Here is a 27,734-nt window from a genome sequence, read left to right as displayed (position 1 = left end):
GCGTGTGGGAGGGGAGCTCCGGGCTGCTGCGCAACTCCGGCTGGAAGTACGGAAAGAAGGGCGCACACGCCTCCATGCTACGAGGCACTTGAGCCGCAGCCAGGCTTTTCCCGTCTCCAGCTCCGATGCGGCTGCGCAGTGAAACACCGGCGGCGATTGGCCAGTAGGTGAGGGGGGAGGGAGGTAAAGGGAGGGAAGTCCGTCGTCCTCGGCGCGCGCCCGCTTGCGGCAGGGGAACCGCGGGAGCAGGAAGGGAAATACTTCCCCGCTGCGTTTTTTGGGCTCCGTCGGCCGAAAAGGGGAGGGGAGCGGAAAGGAGATCCGTAGCAGAGGCTGCGCGCAGCCCTAGTCGCCTGCGTGCGTCCGTACGTGCGCTCGCTCGCGCGGGCTCAGTGCTGGCGCGTGAAGCGGAGGCGGGCGGCGGCGGCGCCTGCGCGGTCGGGCTCGGTCGTCGGTTCGCAGGGGAGGAGGCAGCGGGAGGCGGAGGAGGCGGCGGCGGCAATGGAGGTGAAGCGGCTGAAAGTGACCGAGCTGCGGTCGGAGCTGCAGCGGCGGGGCCTGGACTCGCGCGGCCTCAAGGTGGATCTGGCGCAGCGGCTGCAGGAGGCGCTGGACGCCGAGATGCTCGAGGACGAAGCCGGTGGTGGCGGGGCCGTGCCCGGCGGGGCCTGCAAGGCGGAGCCTCGGCCTGTGGCCGCGTCGGGCGGCGGCCCGGGCGGGGACGAAGAGGAGGACGAAGAGGAGGAGGAGGACGAGGAGGCGCTGCTTGAGGACGAGGATGAAGAGCCACCCCCTGCCCAGGCCTCGGACCAGGCCGCGCAGCCGCCACCGGAGCCCCCGGAGGCGGCAGCCGTGGAGGCCGCGGCCGAGCCCGATGCTTCCGAGACGCCGGCTGAGGAGGCCACGGCCGAGTCAGGTGGCGTAAATGGTGGCGAAGAGCAGGGCACCGGCAAGGGGGAAGAAGACGAGCCGGAGGAGCGGAGCGGGGACGAGACGCCGGGATCCGAGGCGCCGGGTGACAAGGCCGCAGAGGAACAGGGTGAGGTGCTGGCAGCGGAGCCCGGCTCCAACCTGCCTGGTGCGCCCTTGTCCCAGGCACCCAGTCTTGCACCGCGGGGTCCGATCCCTTGTTCTCGCTTGCCTGAAAATGCAATATTCCCACCGCCATTTGATGGGATTCCCCAGGGGAGGTAGCTTTTATTCTCTACGCACCTTTCTGGGAGGTTTGGCCGCCTCTGGTTGCCCCACTCTGCAGGAGGGAGGTTCCTGCCTAACTCGGTTCGTTGGTAGTGGATGAAAGTGAGCAGTGTTGCATGCGAACTGCTTCCGAGCTACCTGTGGAGCAGCCTCCCACGGTGCTGGTTATCTTTTCCTAAACCGGGAGTGCACTGAGGAATTGGCCATTCCACGACAGCCAGACCGACTGTTGGAGGTTTTGGCTTTCGGGCTGACTGTTGACTTTTTCGCCATAAAAATATTAAGCTTTACAGTAAACTAAATTCGTCAAAGTTCGATCCATCAGGCGCACCGTGGTATAGCTTGAGCCACACAGAATCTGGCCATCTAACCTGGCTTCTGCGTTAGCAGCAGGGGGACAGCCTGTGGTGTGACGGTGTCGAGTTTAATAGTTAACTAGTGAGAAGCCTTATCTAGTGCAGTTAAAAGAAGTCAGTTAACTGGCTAGGGGGTTTTACCTTACTTGTGTTATGATTAAAATGTGGTCTTCCAACTGAGCTGATGGATGGGCTTATTTTAAAATTTGCTGTACACTTAGCTAGCCTTTTACATTTCAGGTCCCTAACTGAATTGAAATGATTGAGGTGTCGGTAGGTCCATCAAGTAACCTTGTGGAAAAGAAAGTGTAAAGTTGCCCCAGGGAGTTAGTGACCTGTCTTCCTTTGAAGTAATTGGATGGTTAGAGCTGATCCCTAACTATGTGTCAGAGTAAGGAGGAAAGCTAGAGCTGCTTCCAAGTCTTACTATGAAGTGGGTTACTGCCTTGGTTCTTTTTATAATACATTGTTTAGGCTGCTACTTAGTATCATGGTATAATTGGAACCCATGCAATGCAGTCACGTGCAACTTGAAGATTGTTTGTCCTGTGTCCCTGAACAAAAATCCCATTACATAACCTTTGACATAATGTGTACCCCAAATAGCAGATAAAAATGGTTGAGGGAGGGGGTAAGGGTGGGAGAGGTGGAAGAGGGCATAGAGGGGATAAATGGTGATGGAAAAAATAAAATGAAAAAGGTTAAAGAATAAAGGACTGCCTTAAGTTATTATTTAAAAGCCTTTGTACTGAAAACTACAAAGGCTTAAGGGAAAACTCCTGGGTGTTGTGTCCTCTAGTAAAGAATGTTGCTAAATATATGATAGCACCTTTCTGTCCCCAAATTATGTGCAGTAAAGATGTAGTATTATTTATGGGTCTCTTGTGAATTAATGGTTTTGCTCTTGCAACTTTCAGTAAAAACCCATGATAAAAATACAGCTCTGTATCATGCACCTGCATCCACTTGCTATATAAGTAAACCCATGGATGGCTGTGCATTTTAAAGCTGGAAATTGAGGCTTCTGTATCATGAAGCTGTGGAAAAGTGCTGTGCTGGAAAATATGTTTTGTGTCTAGCTTAAATCCAAATCTGACCATTAAGAGTCAAAATTAAATAAACCAGTGAAGATTTTTTATGTCGTATTGGTGGGGAAAGCTGCAAGTTTGACCTGATTTAAGCAGATAAATTTAGAAAGCAAAACTTGTCCAGTTTTTATCTACTGCTTAACTGTAATTAGCCCATAGTGTCCTTTTTAAAATAAATAAAATTTCAGCCAATGATAGGAAGATGATCTTTGGAAATAAAAGATCCTGTGGATGCAGTGGGATTAACTTGGCTATCCTGATGAGACAGATACTCAGGTCCCCCTTTAGTTTCTGTTGGTTGTGAGCTTATTCTACGCTCCAGTATGAAAACGCTGATTTTCTTTCCCTCCTTTTTGTAGGAGATGACCAAGATAGTGAAAAGTCAAAACCAGCAGGCTCAGATGGTGAGCGGCGGGGGGTAAAGAGACAGCGGGATGAGAAGGATGAACATGGCCGAGCTTACTATGAATTCCGAGAGGAGGCTTACCACAGCCGGTGAGGGAAACAGTCCCTTTCATTGAAGGGAGTGTCTGCTCTGATTTTGGTGTACTTGGTGTTGATTGGAGAGTCCGGAAAGAGGGGTGGATTAAAAATGGAATAGGTTTTTATAGGTATAAGTTTTAGATCAAATCTACTCTGAAAGCTCTTGTTGCCCTTTTCTCAATTACTGAAAGAAGCTCTGCTGGAATTTAATATTCACTGATAGTTTAAAAGCGACATAATGTCGTGCAGACCCCCTGGAAGCAGAGGGCTTTGGTTACATTGTATTTGCTTTTCTCTTGCATGTATAGCTCCAAGTCGCCACCACCCCCTGAGGAAGAGGTGAAGGACGAGGAGGAGGATGACACCCTTGTGAACCTGGACACGTGTATGTACAAGGCAGACAGGTTGGGGTTTTAACCAGTCAGAAGTGATTTTGGAGATTAAAACTTCATGGCCTGCAATTTTTAAGAGTCTTAGCACCTGAGAGACTTTGTATCCATTCTTGACAACTGAGTATACTTGTGTTTTCTTGGTGGCTTCCAAGTGTTGAGCACTGGAGTAAAGATTGCTTCTTTCTAACAGATACCTCGGATCTCCATTTTCAAGTGAGCAAAGACCGCTATGGAGGGCAGCCACTTTTGTCGGAGAAGTTCCCCACGCTGTGGTCTGGGGCAAGGAGTACTTATGGAGTGACAAAGGGGAAAGTCTGCTTTGAGGCCAAGGTAGTATGTACAGCTCATTAAGACCATTCATTTGTTAAATTATTCATTAAACTATGTACTGGCCCACCAGTATTTTATTAGTGCAGAAAAAGGCACCACTTCAACAATAACCTTAGCTCCAGTAATCAAGAAATTGACCCCTCGGAGGGCTTTGGTTTAAGTTCATTGACAGTTATCATTCTGATGTTGAGTTGTTATAGTTGTCATTTTCAGTTTGTATAAAAATCTTGTCTTGCTCTGGCCTGGTAGCTCATTTGGTTTGAGCGTTGTCCCATACATAAGGGTTGTAGGTTTGATTTCCAGTTAGGGCACTTACCTAGGTTTCGGGTTTGGTCCCCAGTTGGGGCGCATATGGGAGGTGACTGATCAATGTTTCTCTCTCTCTCCCTTCCTTTCTCTCTAAAATCAATAAAAACATATCCTCGGGTGAGGAATAAATAAATATCTTGTCTTTTTAACAAACTTTGCTTCTGAATTGGTCAGAGTATCTGAGAGGTTTTTTTCTGACATGGCCAGGTAACCCAGAATCTCCCAGTGAAAGAAGGCTGCACAGAGGTTTCTCTCCTTCGAGTTGGATGGTCTGTTGATTTTTCCCATCCACAGCTTGGTAAAGTTACTTTAACTTCATCGTTAGTGTTTGCTACCGTATTGATTACTTCGTGGGAAGCTTGGGCGTCAGTAACTAACTTGTTCGCTATTCTAGGTGAGGACGAATTCTCTTATGGTTTTGACGGACGAGGGCTCAAGGCAGAGAATGGGCAGTTTGAGGAATTTGGCCAGACTTTTGGGGAGAATGATGTCATTGGCTGCTTTGCTGTAAGTGCTCCTGGAAGTTGTGGATTCATAGCAGGGAGAGGGTATTGGGCACTGGGAATTCAGTTTCCTTTCCATCAGTTGCTGTATTTTATGTATTTGATGCATTACTTGCTTAATTGTGTTGTGCAGCAACCTATGAGTTTGTTTTTTTAAAATATCAAATTGTAAGATTCAATCATCTTCAAACCCTGTAAGCCCATAAGTGCTCTTGTCATTTGTCATTGTAGAATTTTGAGACTGAAGAAGTAGAACTTTCCTTTTCCAAGAATGGAGAAGACCTAGGTGTGGCATTCCGGATCAACAAAGAATCCCTGGGAGACCGGGCCCTCCTACCCCATGTCCTCTGCAAAAATTGTGTTGTAGAATTAAATTTTGGTCAGAAGGAGGAGCCCTTCTTCCCACCGCCAGAAGAGTTTGTGTTCATCCATGCTGTGCCTGTTGAGGAGCGTGTGCGCACTGCAGTCCCACCTAAGACCATAGAGGAGTGCGAGGTATGGCACACAGTGTTCATGCTGTGGGAGGGCCGGGGCGGTAATAAGTTTCTTCTCAAAGTTCTACTGAGCTGGGGCAGGGGACAGTATTATTAAAGTGAACTTTCAAACATGACCCTCATTTATTTTTTTATAGCATTCCTGGTTCTATTTACTTGCAGGTGATTCTGATGGTGGGACTGCCCGGATCTGGAAAGACTCAGTGGGCACTGAAATACTCAAAAGAAAATCCTGAGAAAAGATACAATGTCCTGGGAGCTGAGACTGTCCTCAATCAAATGAAGGTGAGTTGCTGGGGGAGATTAGTCAACTGCATATTTGCGCTGGAGGTATCAAGAAACTCCTATAACTTTTTCCCAGTGGAGTTGGTTAGTCTTTCAAGTGTCTGAGAACAAAGGGTCCCACAAACAGAGAAATGAGTTCTTCTCTAATATATGTGAAAGGGATGGTTTTTTCCCCCTTTGCTGTGTTGTCATATTTCTGGAAGCCGATAAAATCTGGAAAATATCCAGCTTAAGACTGGAAGTGATTCCTGCAGAAAATGGACAACATTCATGGCACTAAGGAATAGGAATGAACTGATGTGGTAGCTTTGGTGGCATCAAAGAGGTGACACTTACCAATGACTCCTGGGCTTTAACTTGCAGTATAACTTCTTGTGTTTCTCTTCATTTTCTTTCAAACTGATCAGATGAAGGGGCTTGAGGAGCCAGAAATGGACCCCAAAAGCCGAGACCTTTTAGTCCAGCAAGCCTCCCAGTGCCTTAGTAAACTGGTCCAGATTGCTTCCCGGACAAAGAGGAACTTCATTCTTGATCAGGTATTTTTCATATGTTCAAAAGAAACCTCATTTTACAGAAGATCCAAAGGTGAAAATTTTGGCATCCATTTAATCTGATATAATTGCTTAGAGTCAAAGTGGGGTGAATTTGTAGAAAGAGACTGAGTTAAGGAACAGAATCAGTTTACTTAATTATTACCAAATGCTTGTATTCATAGTTGTAATGTTTTTTGAACTTAGAGATATCTCTTATTAGTGTTTTCACCAGAGAGTATAAAACACTTAATAGAGGCACTGGAATGAGTGTTAGAGCTCCTTTGGATTCCTGGCTCCACCGCTTACTAGGTTTGTTACCTTAGACAAGTCTGGGCCTCATTGAGTCTCAGTTTTTCTGATACGCAAAACCCAATAGTGTCTGTCATGCGGAGCTTGGAGAATGAAAGGAGCTGTGTGTAAGACCTCATTCGGTGCCTCACTTGTGAAAGATGCTCAGCGCGTGTTTCAGTTGAATTTGAGTGATGACTTTTCTTTCTCAAACATCTGTTACTTCTCCGATCCCCAGTGTAACGTGTACAACTCCGGCCAAAGGCGGAAGCTATTGCTGTTCAAGACGTTCTCTCGGAAAGTGGTGGTGGTTGTCCCCAACGAGGAAGACTGGATGAAGAGGCTGGAGTTGAGGAAGGAAGTGGAGGGAGACGATGTGCCTGAGTCTATAATGCTGGAGATGAAAGGTGGGCTAAAGTTGTACAGTTAAGGATCCTATCCTTGGTCCGTGCACCCCTTACTCGGGCCTCTTAGCCCCTGGAGTGATTCTCCCCCCAGAAGTCTAAATCTGAAGAGTAAATTAATGGGTGTGAGCACTTGTAGGTAAATGAATAAGCAGAGTGATGGCACTGGCTCCTTGGCTCATTCTGGGTCAAATGCGATAGCGATAGACCACAGGATAATTAAAACTCAAGGCAGAAGCTTCACTGAGTCAGTCATTCACTTAGTCAGTACTTAAAACTCTCTGTTTTCCAGTACTGTTCTAGGTGTAAGGCAGTTGTGAATGAAATGAAGCTTTGCTTTACTGAATTTATATTAGGGTGAGGGTGTTATGATTCAAATTAAAATACAGTGGTGGGATTGAATGATCTCATCATTATATCTTGATTTCTGCTAACACATTAGACTTGTTTGTTGTTTGTTTTGGGTTTTGGTAGGAGCCTGAAATCTTTAATGCAATACAAAGCCTAATAGCAGGGTCCCCGAGGAATTACCTATCTTGATTGTGCTTCCTGCTGTTCTCTTTAGTGATTTTCCCCCCCTTGCTGCCTTCAGCTCCCACCTGTGCTGTCAACTACTGGCTCTCTGAATTGTGGTAACGCCCAGGGATGGGAGCTGGTTACACATTTAAGAACCAGATTGTCTGAGTTTGCTCAAAATGAACTATGCCAGTCCATAACTGATAACCAGGCTCTTGGAGGAATTTAGTTCAAGAGGGTTAACTGGATTCATCTAAGGATTAAGAGAGCCCCCCCATTGAACTGAATTCCACTGGGACTCAGCCTCTGAACTTGTATTTCTTAGCTTCTTATCTAACCAACACCAAAACTTTCTCAGTTACTTTTAGCCTCTGGCTACGTGCTTCTGTCCTGATAAGAAACCTTAACCCCAGTTCACTATTAATTTATTATGGATCACTTGAGAACTTGTAAATCTACAGTTCACAGGTAGACCTTTCCCTGGGGTTGTTAAAATGTAGGGAAAGCCTATGGTAGAGGGTACCAGTGCTTTTTTGTGCATTAGCAGAGAAGGTTTAGGAAATCTTGTTCTTCCTGTAATAGAGTTTTTATAATGAGATCTTACCCATCTATGCACTTTTCAGGCCCACAAGCTTCTCTCTTACTCTTATAGCCAACTTCTCTTTGCCTGAAAAATGCGACTATATGGATGAGGTGACATATGGGGAGCTGGAGAAGGAAGAAGCTCAGCCTCTTGTCACTAAGTACAAAGAGGAGGCAAGGAAGCTGCTGCCCCCCTCAGAGAAAAGAACAAACCGCCGAAATAATCGAAACAAGCGCAACCGGCAGAACCGAAGCCGAGGCCAAGGCCAAGGCTATGGTGAGTCCTGGGGGCCTGCCAGCCCCTGGCCGCAGTCTGTGCTTTGTGCTGAGCAGGATCCACAAGGAAACCAAGTCAGTCAGTAACACGGAATAAGGAAGTAACTTCTTTATGGAGCTTATTCCTGTGTGCTCTAACCCCAGCTCCCGTGCTGTTCCTATAACCCTTCAGTAAAAGGTAGTTATTTTTCAGCAAAAATATTTGGTTCTGTGGAAAGCAGTGCTTGCGCCCTCTCATTTGTCTGGGTTTTATTTGTACACGTGGGTTTCCCACTGCACTGTTGCAGTATATCTAAAGGACTCATGCAGTGAAACTGGATCCTCGCATTAAGTTTTCTTACTGCTCTGTCTGTCTGGTGGATCAACCCAACCGTAAAGACCAGAAAGTGAATGCATTATTCACTAATTTGGGGGGTTACAAAGTAGTTTAGGCTACTGGTGGAATTAATGTCCCTCCTGAGTGTCTAGTTTGTCAGTTAACCCTCCACTGTGCATTCATTCCCTTTGGAAATGGGAGTGTGTGCGCAAGTCAACAAAACTTCTGAGTGCCTGCTATGTGCTAGGCACTGGGAATACCACAGCTCCTACCTTGGAGGGATGTATATCACTCAGACTTTGTTTCATTTATGTAAAATGATGGGCCAGGGTTCTATGGCATCTGAGACCCTTCCCAGGCTGAAGGCCAGCGATCTGTGAATGGCAGTGTTTACTCGTGTTTCTAACTCTGCCAAGTATCTCTGCCATCTTAAGTATTTTGCAGGAGTTGGGGAGCTTCAAAAGCAGGGTGGCTCAGCTTTCTTGTGTCGCTCGCTATTCCTCTGCCTCCCCCCCAGACTTTCTAAAAGATCCCGGCTGGTGCTTTAATTAACATTGTGTGAGCCTCACAGAAGCAGGCCTCCTATTATCCCAGAATTGCCTTTGGCTCCGACTTTTTGATTTCCACTCAGACGTGGAGCCAGGACCCCACGCCAGCTGTCTGAGCGTGCTCTCCCATTTCTCTTCCAGTGGGCGGGCAGCGCCGAGGCTACGACAACCGGGCCTACGGGCAGCAGTACTGGGGGCAGTCTGGAAACAGAGGGGTGAGTGCAGCTCTGCTCCTGCTCCTCCTCTGGGCCGTGCTAGCCATTCCTATTGGCTTGGGGGAGCAGAGTGGTTTGGGCTGTTTCCTCAGGGCTTAGCTTTTGCCCATTTAATGTGTTCCTCTGGAAGAATTTATCCTGGGAGGATTAAGTCTGTTATAAAATCAAGCTGAGATGCGTTTCATTTAAGACGGGGGATAGCAGCGGATCGTGATGCTGGAAACCCCTAAATCTTCACTCCTCTTTCTCCTCTCTCAGGGTTACCGTAATTTCTACGATCGATACCGGGGAGACTATGATCGATTCTATAGCCGAGATTATGAGTACAACAGATACAGGGACTATTACAGACAGTACAATCGGGATGTAAGTATCTCCTGGGGATAGAGAGGGTGAAGGGAGGCAGGACCAGAGTGTCATGCCTCTCTGTCCTCAGCCAGCTGTGGCTTCAAGTGATGGGGTTTCCCCTCTCTTCTAGTGGCAGAATTACTACTACCACCACCCCCAGGACAGAGACCGATACTACAGGAACTACTACGGTTACCAAGGGTATCGGTGAAGCCCCTGCCCTTGTCACCTGTCAGCCATGAAGCTGAATCTCTGGGGGTGCCAGGCATCCCCCAAAACACAACCAAGGAAAACAGGGGCTGTCGGGGTGGGGCTGAGCTGCCGGGGAGGGGTGGTGGGAGGGAGGGTGCTCAAGCAGGGGTGGGGGAGGGGGGAGGTGAAATCAAACAACAAAACTGTACATTTTTTTTAAAGTTTGTTGAAAAGAATATTGTCTTATTCTATAAAACATTTCAAACCTAGTTAGATATTTGTAATCAAAAAACATTTGCTCAGAAAGCAGCACTTAGGGCTGCCTGTCCTATACCCTGCAGCTGGACAGGAAAAGTACTGAATGTGTCACCCTTCTGACGTTGTAAGGCAGCGGGACCGGCAGCCACATAAGGAGAGTGATGAGGTGGCGTGGAGAAGGTGGGCAGGCATGTGAGGGCGCTCTCCATAGCAGGCAGGAGTGGGACAGGGAGAGCTTGTGACTGGGGCAGTGAAAATAAACGATTGGCTCTTATCAATCACTTGCACCAACTAACCGTTTGTATTTTCTTTACCGACCTTTCCCTCTTGGGATATCTGGTCTGGTGGGCTGGGAGGCCAGAGTGGCACTGTCTCCACTTCCCTATGCCTTTGTGCTGTTTGGCTGAGGCCTGGAGACTACCTGTTGGATGGTTCTATTATATAGGATTCCCAGGCTAAGGAGGCAGGGGGACTGTGTTTGTTTGCAGAGCAGAATAGCTTGCACCCCCTGTGTACCAACTGATGAATTCCCATCACATCTTGGGGGAAGAATGGGGTTGCAGGCCTCAGCCTGAAGAGTGCGCTCGTCAGACTGTCCTCTCTGTCTTCCAAGGCTGAGATAGGCATGAAGTCTCTGAAGTCATCTCTGTTAGAGTATCTGTCCTCTTGTAGTGCGAGAAAAGGAACGTTTCTCAGGGTTTCAGCTCACACAGAAATGAAGCAGGATTTTCATGGCAGCAGGATATGTACATAGTGAATCCTGTGGTGTGGGCTACCAGGCCCAGGTGCTGAGAATAGCAACTATTTTATACAGTATGGAGGGCCCGAGCCCCACTGGTCTTTTTGATACACAGGTAGAGCGTGAGTAGAAAGGGGAGGGTGGGGGGAGGGAGGCAGCTCAGCGGGGCTGCTGCAACTTGGGAAGAGCGTGAATGTGTGTGTAACGTGTGCGTGAAAGGGAGCACCCCTTCCTGACTTCTTGAAACAGGATTCCTCCTGGGGTGCTTTCCCTGCGCGTCCCCAGAAGGGCCTCTAGCAGAGAGACTTCAGTTGGGATGGTCTTTGCAACTTGACCAACACCCTCCCAATTCTTGACAAACAGCTTCAGGTGGCTAGGTTCAAGGATATGGGTGGGATATGGGAATGCTCTTTCAATGTGTAGCTTCAGTTTTAATTCATCTTCCCGCTCAGCATTGAGTCAGCCAAGAGCTTACTCGGCAAATAACCACATGTTGCAGCGCTTCCTGGTGAGGAAAGACCCTGGATTGTGTCACTAGAAAATGCTTCATTTCCATTTCCTCACCTGAGCAGTTCTGTGTTTAAAATTTTGTGCTGAGATTTGATCTCTCTCCCTCTCCCACTGTGACCACCATGCAGCCCTTCTTGAGGTCTGCAGCCTCTCGTTCTGGCCCTCTAGCTGCCCTTGTCTGTGATACACCCTCCTGCCCCACAAATACCTCTGACCCCGAGGCTGGAAGGGGGCTGGTAGGAAGTAAGTTTGCTTGCTCATAATGATGTCTTCTCTGGGCACCTGCTTTCCTGTGGTGCCTTCCAATGGATTTGTGCGTGGCAGTGGGTGAAGTGATTGCATGAACTTTTCTGTAACCCACTAACTTTTTATTCTTGGAGGTTTTGAGAAGCTTTGCTCATAGTATCAGGGCAAGGAGGTGAAAACTGGAGCCCAAAGACATTTCTTAGGGCAAGATCATGTTATAATAGAAAATTGAATTTAAGGCAGAAACTGCCACTCCCTCTCAAATATTTAGCCCTCCAGCGAATAGCTTCTTTTTGTAGTGTATGACATGGTTTGGGAATGCTAGGTCCTCAGGGCCAGGGGACAAACCCTATGCCCCTTTGGGTTTCTTGAGGGGAGGGAGGATTAGGGGAGGTACTTGCTGTTAAATTTTGACACTAGAGAGTCATCTTAAAAAAATTTTAAAAACCAACTTTTTTAGGTGGGCGGAAAGTGAAACTGCCACGTCCTGTTGGTTTAGTCCAAGAGATCGATCGCAACAACAGTAGATGTCTGGGTTTTGTTTCTGTCTGTCTTTTTATTATAAAAAAACAATGTTAAGGGGACAAATGTGGATTAACAGAAGGGATCCCTAGCCTTGTGTTCCTTAGAAGACTTGTTTAGTGTTTTATCAGACGTCTGTTGCAGTTGTTGTAGATGGAAAAGCTTGTGAGAAAAACATCACATGGAGCCTGTAAATGTTTTTGCACAACCTGTAAAGCATTCTTGGAAGTGGCCAGTAAAAAAGGGTTTTACCATTTTTTAAAAAAATGTAACTGTGTCATTGTTTACATCTGTAACGTTTTCCTCCCCTGTTCTCATTACAACATTCTGGCGAATATGTAGGCACAGTAGCTTCCAGTTTTAGAATAAATAACCATTTGGATTGAATTCACTCATCTCCTGTGGCTGCACTGGCGGGTGGAGTGTGTCATCTGGGGGATTGATTTATTATTTACTTTCGATGCTGCTTCAAGTTGCACTGAGTCCAACCAGGGATGGCTTTCCTCCCGGGTGGCCTTTCCTCCCTCCCTACTTTACCACGACTTCACTGGAGCCAGCCATGCCTTCACTTGGGGGTTAGCCTACTTAGTGCTTGCTTATGCTAAAACCTTGAGCCATTGGAATAGAAAACAATAAATTATGTCATGACCTCTGTGTATTTGGCCTACACTAAAACCAGCTGGGTGCTTGAAATTAAATGTCAGATGCCTTTTAGGAGCCAAATAAGTTTATTCATGAGTAATTGCCACTTACGAGGAAAAGCCTAGTCATTCAACAGGATATTTGATGGGGGTTATTTCCTCGTGAATTTGGAGAATGACAGGGTAACTAACAAAAGCACTATTGCAGCTAGCACTGAACTGATCCTAATTGTAATTTCTAATAGATGGTCAGGGACTTACTGAGGCTGGAGTGCCACAGGCTCTGGGCAGTCCAGTGTTTGGAAGGAGCAGTGATACAAATCTAGATACTGCTCTGACCTCTCTCTACGTGACCCAGATTCAGACCCCAGGGGCTTACGGTTTTGTACCCTAAAGGCTACCCTTGATTTCAGTGTCTGCCCATTCTCTAGGATATTTCAAGTTACTCAGTGTTACAGCTAATTAATCATTTTTAATGGTTATTTATAGCTCATGCCTTGTCTCTCAAGTCCCTTTTTTGCCCAACTAGGGCTGCAGCCATTTACCCCTACTATCATGAGTATGAAAATTGTGCAGAAAAAGTGAACAAAGGCTTTAAAGAAAGTATCAAGATGACATTTATTGAGCACTTCCAGCTGTTTACCAGTCTGAGCTGATGGGGAAATTTTCACTTGCTTCCCTGGAATTTGCCAAACACTATGGTGCAGTAGAAAAAGTGTCTGCTGTGCCCTGCTTGCCATTTAAGCATGTGTAGCTCAGTGCATTCACTAGGTGTTTGAGTGCCAGCTCTGTGCCAGGCACTGTCAGGATGCAGGGGTTTTCACAAAGCACCAAGAAGGAACTAAGCCAGCTCCTGAGAGAACAGGGGTAGGTACCCACTCCAGGAGGGCAGCCGGTTCCTCTCTGCAGTCCTCTCCCCTTGTCTTGCTGTGTGACGGGGTGGGGGATGGGCTATCCATAATACACGTCACCCTCGTTACTAGAGGCATCCCCTTGCCCCCTCCCCCAGAAGTACCCAGGCACAAAACATGACTCGCCTAGACTTCCCCTGGGAAGGATATATCCCTCAGTCTGGGGGAATCTTGACAGTCCATGGGGAGCGGACAACCTGGGGCAGGTCCCGCCTGTGTTCCCGCTGGAAGGCAGCGGCTTCTAGAAAGGCATCCTGGGGCTTACAGACCTGCCAGGTTGGAGTCCGGAGGGCTCGGGGGACTTTGAGGCTTAGGTCTGGCTTCTGGGCAGGCACGACGTTGGACCATTACCTGGGGCGGTAGGCACACTGGGGGCGGGGACCGCTTCCGACGGGTGTGACAGAACGGGCCTGAGGGGGAGATAGCAGGGCGAGCGCCAGTTCCCCAGGAAACCCAACTGTCGGGCTTATCCAACTCCTGGGAGACCAAGAGGCGACCAAGGAACGGCGCCCGACATTGACGGCACTCTTCTGTTTCCGCTCCGAAAGGAATCTGCTCTGCAAGCTGCAGAAACCTCGACTGCCTCGCAAGATCCACGCGACCAGAGCCTGCTACGCCGTGCTTGCTGGGGTCCCCTTGTCCCATGATTCTAGGCTGTAGCCTCCCGTGTACCTTCAGCCGGATTGTGGTGGGGACGTCGGCTTCCAGACCCCGGGGTGGGTAGGAGTGGATAGCGAGTTGGCGAGGGCAGGGGCAGCCATTTTGAGACCAGGTTAGCACTGAAGGGACCATATTGAGAACTCTAGCTGCCTGGGGCCGCCATTTTAAGAATGGGGCTGGCTGAGAAGCGCTGTACGGTGAAACGCAGTGACGTGGGGCTGCCATATTGGCGCAGGTCCCATGGCGGCGGCCATCTTGGAAGAGAGCCCGCTGTGGGCGCGGCCATCTTAGAAGTAAGTCCAGCCCCTTCGCAGGAACTGGAACCGAGCTCCTCCTCCCGTCAGCTCCCGGGTTCCTCCTGTCTGCCGCTGCTCTCCCAAATCCCTCCCTAAATCCACCCGGTTCGGTCTGTTTTCAGTTTCACTTGCCTTCATTGTTCATTGCCCGTGTGTGTGTGTGTGTGTGTGTGTGTGTGTGTGTGTGTGTGTGTGTGTGTGTGTGTGTGTGTGTGTGTGTGTGTGTGTGTGGAATGCTCTCCGTAGCCTCTGAGTGTCTGTTGTAACTTAATTCTTCCACTTGAGATGCTCTCGCGCGCCTGCCATCCCCCCCCCAACCCCACCGATCTCCGATCCTAGACAGTGTCTAATCTGCTTTGAGTGGTCCTGTCCCCTGGGTACTGCAAGCCTTTCAACTACCGCACCCACCATCGAATGACTGATGATCCTCTCCCCCAAGAACGCTAACACAGGAGCTGTACCTCTGAGACTCTGGATGACTTTATTCTTCAAATGGCTTTACCTTTCCAATAGCTCCAGGTGAGACTGGGAGCAAGCACCCGGCTCACCCCTCTCTCCATTTGTCTGAGCGGGTCACAGAGGGAATCGGGCAGGGCGCTGGCAGAGTCTGATGGCCCTTCTGTGGGTGGGGCAGAGGGTGCCCCGGTGGGTGTGGAAATGGGGTCCACAGATAGGTGAGGGAGGGCCTTGTGCTTCAGATAACCTCACAGGTTTGGGCAAAAGCCAGGAAGAGGATGCAAGGGACCCTCAGGGACTGAGGACAGTTACTGACCTAAGGAAGGACTCAGGAGAGGGAAAGGTGAGGGGCTGTGCGAGGGACTGAGCAGCTCAGAGGAGAGCACAGAAGAACTTCTTCTCCCGGAAGGGGTTCTCCGAAGTGGGCACAGGGGTGATGAGGGGATCCTCACAGGCGTGGGCATCACAGTAAGACATCAAATCTGCTGCTGCCTTGGACACCTGGGGCACAAGCAGGAGGGAACTGTTAGCCAGCCAGGGCCCCTGAAAGGGACTGCAGCCTCTCTTCCCAAATGTTACCTTTTACGGTCTCTAAAGCTCTTTAAGACGGTCTTCTCCTACCTCGTCCCCCACAGAAGCCTGGGGAAACCTCTTCTTATGGAGACTGGGACTCCTCCCCTGATCTCAGGGAGTCAAGGGAGGAAAAACAGCACCTCTTATCCTGAGGCTTGGGAAGCTACAGCACAGCCAGGCCAACTAATGGGATCCAGGGTCCCACCTACCTTTATCCGACACAAGCTGGCCTCAATCTTAAGCTGTTCCACCATCTTGCGGGCTTGCCCAATACTCATAGTGCTGTTCACAGGGGTCTCCCCTTTCATCCTGGAGAAAAGAGAGGGACAGCTCAGAGCACTCTCAACTGAAGGCCCCCCCCTCCATGCTCACTCATCCAGCACTTATAAGGCTGGGGCCGGGTGCCCCAATATTTGGTTCTCCCCGTATTCCCATTCTCCAGTGGCCTTTCCCATCCCTGCCTTCCTCTGCTGAGGAAATGAAGAGGTTAGGATGAGATGGTCCCCAAACTCCCATATAGCCTGGGCCACCGATCATTAAACATACAAATAATTTCAGGTTTTTCAGCCCATCAAGCCAAGTGTTCCCAGCTCTAAAAGCCTCAACCAGAAGTGCCCCGCCCTGATGGGGAGGGTACATAATCCCCACCTGACCCCTTGAGCCCCAGCGGGGAAAAGCAAGACACTCCTGACTCACCTGAGGCTACAGGCAGCCGCAGCCCTGGGGAGTAGGGTCAGTAGGGTGCACCAAAACCTTCTGCCTGAGGTGGGTGCCCCACCTTGCAGGGAGTGGAGCTGAAAGTGTCTGACGCAGCAGCAGAAGCTGCTGATACAGAGAAGGCCTCTGGGGTGGGTCAGGTCAGTGGTCTTTTGGGGGCTGGTCCCAGTTTCTGCAGCTCAGGCACTGCCCAGACAGCTGGTACCTGCAGGATGAAGGATGCTAGAAGGAGCTGTTCAGATTCTGGAGCATACCAACTGCCTGGCCAGTGGGGGAGCCTGGCTGCTGCCTGGAGCCCCTGTGCACACTCCCACTGTTACTGTCTCAGTACCTACCCCTCCCCCATTGTAGTCATCCTGAGTCTGGCCTAGAGCCCTCCCCAAAGGAGCTGAAGCCCAGGCAGACTCCCCCCTCAAATGGGGTGGTCTGGACCTATGACAGCTCCTGCAGTAGAGTCTGTACTGGCTGCGGGGGACCCTGCTCATTTGGAAATCTGACATCAGCTGGGCAGTCGCCCCCATCATCCCCTCCTCCCTCTACTCTGACACAGCATTTATCACGTGCATCTCCGTTTCTCTCCCAGGGACCCTCCATTCCCCATATCCAGGAAAATGTGATAAGCTACAGGTATCAGCTTCTAGATCTCCACTTCATGTTCTAGCCACAAGTGACTCGAGCGACAGATCCAGGGGCAGCGAGGAACGTCAGGAAAATGTCTAAAGAAATGGCAGACCAAAGAGAAGAATCTGGGGGGAAAGAGGCGTGCAGAGACCAGATCAAAAAGCCGGACAAAGAAGAGGTAGGGGGCACTGCGGGGAGAGTCCGTGGATGTTTCTGGAAGTCAATGAGCTTTTTTTTGGGGGGGGGGGGGCCGGTACTGGTCTGAGAGACTGCCTCCCACGCCAGCATCGTTGTGCTTAGTGCTGTGGGGGATGCAAAGATGCTCGCAGCACAGACCTTACCTTCTGAGAGCTCTTACTTGGGGTGAATAGACATACAAAACAGAAGGTGCCACTTTCCAAGGCCTAGAAGAGATAATGCGCTGTGGGCACTCTGAGGAGGAGTTTAGTTAGGTCAGAGGAGGTAGATCACGCGTCTTAGAAGCTGGTAGCAAAACCCGGGGCTGAAATGCTACCACTTTTGTGAATTCGAGACAGCCAGAGCGCAGGCGCAACGCGCAAGATGCACAGGTTCCTGAAGACTGCAGCGTCCTCTGGGCGAAAGCTCTCTGCCCTGGGCGCCCACCGGCCCAAAGAGCTGTGGGCGTTAGACGTCGGCGCCAGCGGGGTGCCCGCCTCTCTCCCGCTTTTGGGGGGTTAAATGGCCGTGATTGCGGCCTCCAGGGGAGGGCCCAGGGGGATGCTGCTGACTCATAACATGCCCCGGGGGATATCTTGGGCCTGGAGGGAGGTACCTGTCCCCTTTAGCCATGGGAACCGCAGGGTGACGGACTGCGGGGAGGAAGAACGCGGAGCACGCGTAGGTGCGAGCGCGCAGTCAGGAGAGCCCCGCCCCCGCGCCTGGCCCCGCTCTCCGGCCCCGCCCACAGGCGAGGCCACGCCCCCGGGCTACTTTGGCGGCCGGAGGAAGAGGGCGGGGCGTGCCGGGGAGGCGGAAGTCCCTCTCGGCGTTGCCCAGGCAGCGCGCGATGCGGGTGAGTCTGCGCTGCCCCGGCGTCGGGCGAGTTGTTTTTCTCAACCGTGGCGTCGCTGAGTGCGGGCTCCGGGCGCCGCGCCCACCGGCGAGCGGGAGGGGGCATGCGGGGAGTGGCCAGAGTGTGCGGGGCGCCCTGCCCGGCGTGGGGCGCGGGCCCGTCTGGGAGCGAGCGCAGCTCCGGGAGAGGAGGAACGGGAGGCGGTGGTGACGCTTCGGCGGCGTGCTTTGAGCCCGGCTCTGCCGCTTCAGGCACGTCGCGCATTCTCTGCGTTTAACCAGCTCGCATCGTGGGTTCAGTGTCACCGTGTGTGTAAAAGCGCCCTGATTTTAAGGCGCTCGTCCTCTGTCTGTTATGTATTGCTGTAAATGAGTATCAAGGTGCCTGTCCCAGAATCAGGTGGTCGGAGGAGCTCTGGCATTGGGGATGAACAGAGCTCGGTGGAGGAAAGGGAAAGGATAATTGGCTGAGAAACAGTTATTTGGAGAAAGGCCACATGAAACAAAGACTTGCTATGTCCTGCTATCTCTCGTTCTTCAAAGCCAGCCCAGTAACCTTGTCCCTTTTGTCACCACCTCCCCCCACCCCAGGAAAGAAGCCATTCTTTTCCCCTCTCTGTCTTTTTCCAGGAATCACCAGCTGCTTCATCCCGTAGCCATGGGTGGCGTCCAGGTGGCAGAACAGCTAGGAACACAAAGCCTGAACCTGGGGCCAGACCCGCTGCACCCACTGCCATGGTCAATGACCCACCAGTACCTGCCCTGCTGTGGGCCCAGGAGGTGGGCCATGTCTTGGCAGGCCGAGCCCGCAAGCTGCTGTTACAGTTTGGGGTGCTCTTCTGTACCATCCTCCTCCTGCTCTGGGTGTCTATCTTCCTCTATGGCTCCTTCTACTATTCCTACATGCCGACAGTCAGCCACCTCAGCCCGGTGCATTTCTACTACAGGTGAGAGGGGTGCTCTGTCATAGTAGAGGAATCCTGTGGGAGAATTGTGCAAGGCCACTTGGGGCTTATTCAGTTCAGTCCCCTCATTTACAGAGGAGGAAACTTTGACCCAGTGTGCTTATGTTACTTCTCACCTTTCACAGCCCAAGGCTAAAAAGCAGAACTGGGCTGATAGGGCTCTAGGGTCTAGTTCTACCTCTGGTTTAAAAGGTTAAAATAAACCCCCCTTCTAGACTGTCATTATGAGTGAGTGTCAGTTCTATTTAGGTTGGATCAGACCTCTCTTAGGGCCACAGTAGACTTCTGAAACAAGCCAACCCCTTGGGCCATCTCAGAACTAGCTTGGTCTTTATTAGAAGAGATATTAGGAAAGCAGCAATTTGCCTTTTACATTACTTCCATTCTTGATAGTCTACTGCACAGTAGAGATTATGGAAACACAAGGTAGCTAGATATGTAAACTCCCAGAGTCGTGCTCATTCGCATTTTACAGACCCTGCCAAATTCTCCCCTTGTCTTAATAATGGCTATAGGACCAATCAAGAGATGCTGATAAGGACATCATCCCCCCCCCCCCCCCCCCCCCCGTCTTGATTCCCTGGTCATGAGCTGTAATTTGTAAGGCAGAGCTGCTTAAACTTTTAGGAGGTATGGATCTCATGAAAGCTATGGCTCTCCCTGCCGTAAAAACGTATCAGAGTGCCCACATATGCTGCACGCTCATGCCCATGTGCAATTTTGCCTACAACTTGAGGGGGTTCATCAGCCTCTTAAAGATCATCTGTGGATCCCTCTGGAACTAGGCCCCAGACCAGAACTACTAAATCAGAATCTGGGTGTGGAACCCAGGAATCTGCATTTTTATCAAGCTCTCAGTGTGAGAAACACTTAAGCCTGAAACTTTTCAACTAAGTGTCTGTAGATTCCCACTGAAGAAAGTCTGCTCTGTGAGAGGAAATAGGCTGAAGTAGCAGGAAAAGAAACAAAGAAGCACCTGAATCTGCCAGCTGATTTCTGCTCCGTCTCTGTAACAGAGAGGGGTGCCTGCTCTGAGGGAAGGGGCAGGGACAGGAGGGGGCAGTGCTAGGGGGCCAACGAGGGGTGCAGACAGGTGAGGCAGACTCCATAACTTAGCAGTGTCATCCTCATTTAGGACCGACTGTGATTCCTCCACCGCCTTACTCTGCTCCTTCCCTGTTGCCAATGTGTCCCTAGCTAAGGGTGGACGTGATCGGGTGAGTATGGAAGCTGAAGAGAGGTTGCATTAGAGCTTTGGTGACTTGAGAAAGACCTGGAGAACAGGGGTTAAGTAACAGAGACTAAAAAAGGAAGGCTTTCAAGGAAAGGGAAGTTTTTAACCCATGTCACCTGAAAAAATTCAATTAAAAAAAAAAAGGAAAGTTAAAGAAAAACTAGAGTCTAAATAAGTTGTATGACTGTTCTTTCCTGCAGATGTTAACAATGTTCTCAGATTGTTTCAGCAAGCCCATATCTACAACATGAGGTGTGTTTTAGACTTAAATTAAAACCAGTTTGATAATGAACCTAAATTATCAAACCAGCTATTTCATTGGTCTAGGATGGAATCCACCCAAGAGTTTTGAAAGCTTGTATGTAAAATTATGAAACTGTTGACAAGTATGTGTAACCTGCCATTACAAAGGGTACTGTGCCATAGGACTGGCCAGATGCCAGTATGACTTCAACAAACCTGAAAACCCCAAGAAATACAGAATGGGAATGCATCCATCTTTATTAGACTCTGAAAAGGGCAGGGTTCCTGAATGCTTCAAAAGGACCTTGGAGGAGCAGCAACATTCCTGATCACCAGAGTTTTTTGAGTTGTCAGTCAGCAACGTCATCAGTGGTCAGACTTACTTTAAAACTTTGAAAATTATTTTTCAAAAATGATACTTGGGAGCACACTGACTTAAAGATAGAAAACACAGAAAGAAAGAAATGGTCACTCTGAACGGAGGATTGTTAAGCTGTAGAGTATGGAGTTCCCTGGGATTGTGGTATAGACTGGCCTTGTTTGACAATACAAATAATCTGAGAGGCTATGTCCTGTAACATCTTCCAGTTTACCAGGTAGCCATACACTAGCAAAAAAAACCAGATCAGATGAGTGGGTTCCAATGGAAGATTTCAAAGCAGTGAGGTAGAATGTTGGGCATTGCAAGACAGAGATTTATCATTGGAGGGCTGCTACTCAGGAAGGGAACTTGGAGATTATTGCAGGACGTTCTGTGAAGACATTGAGTCAGTATGCCCCTGTGGCAACGATGATAATAAATGGAATACACAGAGCGGATTAGAAACAGCCTCACTACATCTGCACCTGGGATAGCGCACACAGCTGTGTGGCTGCCCATTGTGGACATCACAGTGGCGCGCAGGGAGCCTAAAGCAATCGGGTACAAGGATGCTGGGTGAGGAAGGAAGGGAAAGTTGAAGGATGGGGGGAAATTCAGCCCAAGTCCCTGATCATTAAATCAGGTTGATCATTGTGTTCATTTACAGTGAACATTTTTGAATGGATGGAAGGATGGATGAAATAATGTGTCTACTCTGTGTGTAACACCTTGCTAAAAATAGAAGATGTCCTGCTTTCAAGGAACTCAAAGGACTGATAGAATTCTATACACTGTATTAAGTAGCAAAATGTAAGATGCAGATTCTGCATTTCAGAAGAATTTGTGAAGAATCGGAGAGATCAGTGTGAGACTATGGAGATGGTGAGGCTCCAGTGGACCTTTTAAAGAAGGGTGACTATTGTGTGGGAATAGGAGAGAAGAGGGAGAATCTGCCTATTAGGCAGACACTTATGAACAAAGGCACGGAGTCAGTCACAAGGTTCTGGTAGTAGATTCCATGGATCTCCTCAGAGATAACATTTATTTAGACAGAATACACCCCCCCCCACACACACACACACAACAGCTTTGTTGAGATATAATTCGCATTATATACAATTCATTCATTTAAAATGTACAGCTCAGCCCTGGACGGTTGGGCTTAGTGGTTAGAGTGTGGGCCGCAGACTGAAGGGTCCCCAATTCAATTCCAGCCAATGGCACGTGCCCCCCAGTTGGGGCGTGAGTGGGAGGAAGCCAGTCGATGTGTCTCTCATGTCGATGTCTCTCTCTCCCTTCCTCTATCTCTGAAAGACAATGGGGAAAATATCCTTGGGTGAACATTAAAAACAAACAAATAATGTGCAGTTCAGTCATTTTTAGTATATTCCCAGATATACTTAGGCAGCCATCACCACAGTCACTTTTAGAACATTTTCATTGCCCCCAAAAGAAACCCATGCCCATTAGCTAGCAGTCACTCCCCATTTCCCTCCAGCCCACCCAGAGAACTATTTTACTGTTTCAAAGAATTCAGTGAAGCAACTGGTGTAGACTCATCTGACCTCTAAAGGGGGTTAGGAATCTCATGGAATCCATTTTTCCCCCAGCAGATAATTCAGACTGAAAATAAGAATGTGAATAAAGACTTGGGTCAGCAGTTTCCACCTTTTACCCTAGGGATAAAGTGCTCAGAGGACTCTCATAGCCACATCCAGCTTTTGGAGCTGTTTCACTATGGCTAGGGCAGTGTTTTTCAACATTTAAAAAAAATCCATTCCCTCCTTGGTTAACAAGCTTTAGGCCCTGGCTGGTTTTCTCAGTGGTTAGAGCATCGAGCTCGGACTGAAGGGTCCAGGATTCAATTCTGGCCAAGGGCATGTACCTCTGTTGCAGGCGTGATCCCCACCCCAGTCAGGGCATGTGCAGGAGGCAACCAATTGATATTTCTCCCTCTCTCTCTCCCCCTTCCACTCTCTCTGAAAAGCAATGGGGGGGAAATCCTTGTGTGAGAATTAAAAAAATAAATAAAGGGCTTCAAAGAGAGAGGAAAAAGGAAAAACAAAACAAACACAAAAAAACAAGCTTTACTGTCACCCCTGTGATTTTTATATGTCACCCTGAGGGGGTCATGCTGCAGGAAAATAGTTGGTACAGAATTAGAGGAGTGTAGGAATGGTCAGGAGAAACTAGGGTATTTTTGGTGGCAAGTTTTAACATTTTGAGGTTAATCCCAGAGAAGAAGCCTTCCCACTGTGAGGCTCAGGGTTCAGCCAACAGAACCAAGGGACCCAGAAACACAAAAAGATGATATGGAGTGACAATGACTGTGAGAGCTGGCCAGGGAGATGGTGAGCACTTCTGGCACTTGGTTAATTAATAATGTAAGTGGAGGCAGGATGGGCCCAGGGCGTAGGCCTCCCGGGGACAGGCCTGAGTCACAGATGGCCCAGTTGGCAACATGATGGTTCACTTTTGGAAGAGAAACTCAACGCAGCCTTTCTCAGAATAGAGCAGCAAGTCTGGTTCAGATCTCAAGTGAGGAGGATTCAGCCACCAGAAGGGGGCAGCATGTTCTTGGGATGAGAGATGGAGAGGCCTTTAAAGGCCAACCAAAGAGGTTGTGGCAGAATATTTGGAGGGGTGGGGGAGAGGTGGAAGTGGGACAGTATGATTTAAAAATACGCATTTTTGAAAAGAGATGGGGCTACCCTGGCAGGTGCTGATGTATGGACAGCCTTACCGCGTTACCTTAGAACTTGAGTTGCCAGAGTCACCCGTGAATCAAGATTTGGGCATGTTCTTGGTCACCATTTCATGCTACACCCGAGGCGGACGAGTCATCTCCACTTCTTCACGCTCTGTAAGTGTCCGTGGCCCACGGGGAGTGTGTGGAGAAGGCTGACAACTGTTAGAATATCGGGGTAGGCCTTCAGGAGAAAACGTCCTGCCCCACGTCACAGACACATCGGGGTAGGGAAGGGGAGTCAGTTTACCAAGTCAAACAGCTGCAGATATTGTCGCATTGTCCAGCTTTGGGTTAAAATCTGAGAGTGAACTCTCTGAATATGGACTTTGGAGCCAGAGAGACCAGGGCTCAAATCCTCACTCAGAAACATACTAGCTAAAGGGCATCTTACTTAACCCCACTGACTATAAAGTATTATAAATCATATATGGTAACTCCTCATAGCAAGACTAGTTTGGATTTAGTGAGGAAATATAAAGCGCTTATTGGCACATAGCAGGTGTTATAAGTGTTTAGTTCCATTCTTAATTGTGAACAGAACTACACCATAGAACAAATCCCTAAATGTCAATAAGGGAACAAAGCTTCCAATGGTGCACTGGGACCTAATCTGTTCTGGATTATAGAACTATCCAGGGGGAAGGTAGGCCAGAGACATTGTTAGGCTTAACCTAGGAAGGTTTCTTAGAGGAGGGGCCTTTGTTGTATTGGAACAGACATGTGGTTGGCGGGGCAGGGTAGTCACTCAAGCGTGTGGAATGATTGGGTCGAGACTTGGGTGGGACGTGGTAGGAGGTGAACGTGAGGGAGCAGGGGACCTGGGAAAGAAGCAGTCTTCATAGACTGCTCAGGGGTGACCGAGGGGTGGGTAGGCCCGACCACGACCTCTCCCCCCGGCCCTGGCAGGTGATGCTGCATTACCGCTCAGACCTGCTCCAGATGCTTGACACGCTGGTCTTCTCTAGCCTGCTGCTGTTTGGCTTTGCCGAGCAGAAGCAGCTCCTGGAGGTGGAGCTGTACCCGGAATACAGAGAAAACTCAGTAAGCGGGGTGAAGGAGGACTGGGAGACACCCTCCCCACAAGCCCAGAATTCCACCTGGGAGTCTCTGGGCTGGGTCAAGGAGGCTGGAAGGAGGCTGGAAGTGGGCCTCAGGTTGACAGCAGCAGGATCCCGGCCTGATGCCCTACCGCCCCTCCACCCCAACCCCGCAGTACGTGCCGACCACGGGGGCGATCATCGAGGTCCACAGCAAGCGCATCCAGCTGTACGGAGCCCACCTCCGCATCCACGCCCACTTCTCTGGGCTCAGGTGAGGAACCGCCGAGGGGCGCCTCGGGCCACCCTTAGCGAACAGGGTCCGAGGCAACGGTAACAGGTTTCACGTGGACCACAGGTTCTCAGCCCTGGCTGCGCTGTCAGTTCCCTGGGGAACCTCCCTCCTTTTTATTTATTTTTTATTTCTTATTTAAGGTAACGTTGGTGTCTGACATTTCAAGTGTACAGCATTATAATTCAGCAGCTGTATACTACAGCACGCTCACCACCAAAAGCCTATTTTTCATCCGTCACTGTACAGTTGACCCCTTTACCCAGTTTGCCTTCCCTCCACCCCTTCCCAAACTCTGGTAACCAGCAATCTGTTATCTGCCTCTGAGTTTGCTTTTGTTTTCTTTCGTTTGTTCCTTTGTTTCCTGGGGAACTTTTTAAAAATACTGGTGCCTGGGCCACCCCATCAGACCACCTGAACCAGAACCTGTTAGGGTCACATCTGGCCATCGGACTTTTTGAAAGCGCTCTAGGGAATTCCAGTGCGCAGCCAGAGCTGAGAACTGCTGTGTTATGAGAAGGCTGGTGCCATAACCGCTGCCTTCCTTCCCTGCTTCCCGCCTCAGGTACCTGCTGTACAACTTCCCCCTGACCTGCGCCTTCATAGGTGTCGCCAGCAACTTCACCTTCCTCAGCGTCATCGTGCTCTTCAGCTACATGCAGTGGGTGTGGGGAGGCATCTGGCCCCAACACCGCTTCGCTTTGCAGGTCGCAAAGGACCCCTTTCCTCTCCCCTTCATGATCCTCCTCTGGGGAGTGGGCCAGGGCATGGTGGGGGCCCGGGTGTAAGGGCCCTGATCGCTGGTGAGGGAAGAGGGAGGCAGTCCTCGCTGCTGAGTAGCTTGTCCTCCGCAGGTAAACATCCGAAAAAGAGATGGCTCCCGAAACGAGGGCCAGGGAAGGCTCTCTGCCCGTCAGCCAGGTAAAGGTGATGGTTGGGGCTGGTGACGGGGCTCTTGCTGCATCCAGTATGAGGCTTAAGGCTCTCTCACACTGAGCAGAGAGCCAAAGGAAAGCCACTGCTGTTCAGGCACAGCTACCCTGACCCTGTCCTGCCCTCTCTCTCAAGGCCAGGAGGAGTCAACCCAGCTGTCAGACATTACCGAGGATGGCGAGGGCCCTGAAGACCCCGCAGGGACAGGTATGGCGCTGCAGCCGCCCTTCATGCCTCCCTCCTGACTCCCCCTGCCCCCCTCCGCCTCTTCCAGCCTGACCGCTGCGTCCTCTCTGTGGCTGCAGAGGGCCAGCTGTCAGAGGAGGAAAAACCGGATCAGCAGCCCCTGCATGGCGAGGAAGAGCAAGAGCCGGAGGCCAGTGATGGTGAGGGACACCCTGCGTGAGGACCTGAGTGGGGTGCGGGTGGCACGCCGAGGGGCCCTGGTTATCTAATTTCTCATTTGGAATTTTGTTTTTCCCTCTCCGGGCCCAGGTTCAGGCTCCTGGGAAGACGCAGCTCTGCTGACAGAGGCCAACCTGCCCGCCTCTGCCCCTGCCCTGGCCCCTGAGACTCTGGGCAGCTCCGAACCCTCTGTGGGCTCTCACCGGCAGCACCTCACCTGCTCTAGCTCCTGAAGAGAACAGGGCAGAGCCCCACAACACACTCCAAGCTTTTTCCACCTGACCCTTTTCCTTTCCCTCTTTTCCTGTGGTGTCCCCAATAAACTATATTCTTGCCAGCTGGTTTCCTGACTCTTCTTTTAAAAATTTTTTTTTAATTTTTTTTTTAGAAAAGAAAGCAAGAATTTATTGACCGCAGCAAAAATATACGTAGGACAATGAAACACAGAACAGCATAGAAGATGCAAACAGAAGAGCCTAGCCCAGCTGGCATGGCTCAGCGGTTGAGCATCGACCTATGATCCAAAAGATCAGCTTGATCCCTGGTCGGGTCACATGCCCGGGTTGCGGGCTTGATTCCCAGTCAGGCGTGCAGGAGGCAGCCGATCAATGATTCTCTCATCATTGATGTTTTTCTCTCTCTCTCCCTTCCTCTCTCTGAAATCAATAAAAACATACTAAAAAAATGAAAATTAATAAATTTTTAAAAAGTTTTTATTAGAGAGGAAGGGGAGAGAAGAGGAACTTTGGTTTGTTGTTCCACTTGATCGTGCATTCATTGGTGGACTCCTGCATGTGCCCTGACCAGGGATCAAACTCGCGACTGTGGTGTATCGGGACAATACACTAACGAACTGAGCTGCCCTGCCAGGGCTGCTGCCCTGACTCTCTGAAATGGATTCAGGGCCACTTGCAAACCTTCTGTTCCCTACCCTTGACTGGAGGAGGTTGTCTAATCTAGGAAGGTGGGAAAGGCCTCCAAACCCAGGACCATTTCAGGTGCCGCTGTTTTCTTGTTTTCGTTTTGTTTTTTATCCTTGCCCAAGGACATGCTTAGAGAGAGGAAGGGAGGGAGAGGGGGAAACGTCAATGTGAGAGAGAAGCATCAATTGGTGGCCTTCCGTATGGCCTCAACTGCTGATCCAACCCACAGGTATGTGCCCTGACTGACTGGGAATCGAACTGGCAATCTTTCCGTGCACAGGCTGACTCTCAACCAACTGACCCGCTCGGGCTGGGCTAGGCGCAGCTGTTTTCATTCCTAAGCCTAGGAAGTGCAAGGAGAGAAAACTTATGTTGCTTTCTCCATTCACATGACTCTCCTCCCTCTGGGGAAGGGGATAGTATAGGGCGGGTCTGGAGAGCTGGCCTACATCAGTCAGGCCTGTGCACCCCTCCCTTTCTGTCCACTGGGAGGCAGAACACAGGAAATGACAGCCATGGATGTGGTATAATTTTTATTGAAACAGCATTTGGTAGCCCAGGCCACGTGCTGTCTACAGCTGTTTTCCAATCTGATACTAGCCAGGTGGTCCCCTCCCTGTGTCCCTCATCCCTTCACATGACTTCAGCCTTGGACTGGCTGCTTTCCACATTCCAGTCCCCTCAGAACCCATGCATCCTAGTGTCCAGCTGCAACCAAAGCATGTGGTTTCCCCCATCCCTGGCCCTGTGACTCA

General features: G+C 49.9%; 3 protein-coding genes across 9 annotated transcripts; 2 read left to right on the top strand and 1 right to left on the bottom strand.

Annotated features, from left to right (window-relative positions):
• The first annotated feature begins 178 nt into the window (after positions 1-178).
• HNRNPUL2 (heterogeneous nuclear ribonucleoprotein U like 2) lies at positions 179-12,317 on the top strand. Of its 2 annotated transcripts, XM_081152679.1 has the most exons (14): positions 179-1,039; positions 3,001-3,136; positions 3,433-3,509; positions 3,707-3,846; positions 4,363-4,453; positions 4,550-4,662; positions 4,890-5,153; positions 5,315-5,437; positions 5,845-5,973; positions 6,497-6,665; positions 7,831-8,037; positions 9,042-9,115; positions 9,374-9,481; positions 9,594-12,317. In XM_081152679.1, the coding sequence occupies exons 1-14, from the start codon at positions 502-504 to the stop codon at positions 9,672-9,674; spliced, it is 2,250 nt and encodes a 749-aa protein (XP_081008805.1). In that variant the 5' UTR covers positions 179-501; the 3' UTR covers positions 9,675-12,317. The 2 variants fall into 2 exon arrangements, 1 of the variants encoding a protein (XP_081008805.1); XR_013999954.1 differs by lacking the exon at positions 9,042-9,115 and having other exon boundaries at positions 9,594-10,202.
• Positions 12,318-14,467: 2,150 nt separating this feature from the next.
• BSCL2 (BSCL2 lipid droplet biogenesis associated, seipin) lies at positions 14,468-26,393 on the top strand. Of its 5 annotated transcripts, XM_081154214.1 has the most exons (13): positions 14,468-14,548; positions 14,878-14,957; positions 16,768-16,983; positions 18,468-18,784; positions 19,938-20,019; positions 23,360-23,503; positions 24,296-24,430; positions 24,603-24,700; positions 25,284-25,425; positions 25,573-25,639; positions 25,787-25,858; positions 25,957-26,037; positions 26,147-26,393. In XM_081154214.1, exons 3-13 carry the CDS (start codon positions 16,897-16,899, stop codon positions 26,287-26,289), a joined length of 1,368 nt encoding a protein of 455 aa, XP_081010340.1. In that variant the 5' UTR covers positions 14,468-14,548; positions 14,878-14,957; positions 16,768-16,896; the 3' UTR covers positions 26,290-26,393. The 5 variants fall into 5 exon arrangements, with proteins under 5 accessions (XP_081010340.1, XP_081010339.1, XP_081010341.1 ...); XM_081154213.1 differs by lacking the exon at positions 14,468-14,548 and having other exon boundaries at positions 14,559-14,957; XM_081154215.1 differs by lacking the exon at positions 14,468-14,548 and having other exon boundaries at positions 14,569-14,957; positions 16,846-16,983.
• Positions 14,583-17,706, bottom strand: GNG3 (G protein subunit gamma 3). Of its 2 annotated transcripts, none has more exons than XM_081154218.1 (4): positions 17,147-17,706; positions 16,164-16,389; positions 15,677-15,776; positions 14,583-15,395 (listed from the first exon to the last, which is right to left on the bottom strand). In XM_081154218.1, the coding sequence occupies exons 3-4, from the start codon at positions 15,773-15,775 to the stop codon at positions 15,267-15,269; spliced, it is 228 nt and encodes a 75-aa protein (XP_081010344.1). In that variant the 5' UTR covers position 15,776; positions 16,164-16,389; positions 17,147-17,706; the 3' UTR covers positions 14,583-15,266. The 2 variants fall into 2 exon arrangements, with proteins under 2 accessions (XP_081010344.1, XP_081010345.1); XM_081154219.1 differs by having other exon boundaries at positions 17,599-17,706.
• Positions 26,394-27,734: the final 1,341 nt, after the last annotated feature.

This window comes from Miniopterus schreibersii (assembly GCF_964146895.1).
Source record: "Miniopterus schreibersii genome assembly, chromosome: 12".
Taxonomy (NCBI): Eukaryota; Metazoa; Chordata; class Mammalia; order Chiroptera; family Miniopteridae; genus Miniopterus; species Miniopterus schreibersii.
Note: the sequence above shows the minus strand (reverse complement) of the source record. Positions and strands in the feature narration are given on the sequence as shown.

What these genes read in the sequence shown, in the direction of transcription:
- HNRNPUL2 (XM_081152679.1), top strand. Translation starts at nt 502, where the DNA reads ATGGAGGTGAAGCGGCTGAAAGTGACCGAGCTGCGGTCGGAGCTGCAG. An exon ending in GGAACTTCATTCTTGATCAG is followed by an intron (nt 5,974 to 6,496) that starts GTATTTTTCATA and finishes TCCGATCCCCAG; the next exon opens with TGTAACGTGTACAACTCCGG. An exon ending in AGGCCAAGGCCAAGGCTATG is followed by an intron (nt 8,038 to 9,041) that starts GTGAGTCCTGGG and finishes TTTCTCTTCCAG; the next exon opens with TGGGCGGGCAGCGCCGAGGC.
- GNG3 (XM_081154218.1), bottom strand. Translation starts at nt 15,775, where the DNA reads ATGAAAGGGGAGACCCCTGTGAACAGCACTATGAGTATTGGGCAAGCC. An exon ending in CCAGCTTGTGTCGGATAAAG is followed by an intron (nt 15,396 to 15,676) that starts GTAGGTGGGACC and finishes CTTGTGCCCCAG; the next exon opens with GTGTCCAAGGCAGCAGCAGA.
- BSCL2 (XM_081154214.1), top strand. Translation starts at nt 16,897, where the DNA reads ATGTCTAAAGAAATGGCAGACCAAAGAGAAGAATCTGGGGGGAAAGAG. An exon ending in TCTCCACTTCTTCACGCTCT is followed by an intron (nt 23,504 to 24,295) that starts GTAAGTGTCCGT and finishes CGGCCCTGGCAG; the next exon opens with GTGATGCTGCATTACCGCTC. An exon ending in TGAAGACCCCGCAGGGACAG is followed by an intron (nt 25,859 to 25,956) that starts GTATGGCGCTGC and finishes CTGTGGCTGCAG; the next exon opens with AGGGCCAGCTGTCAGAGGAG.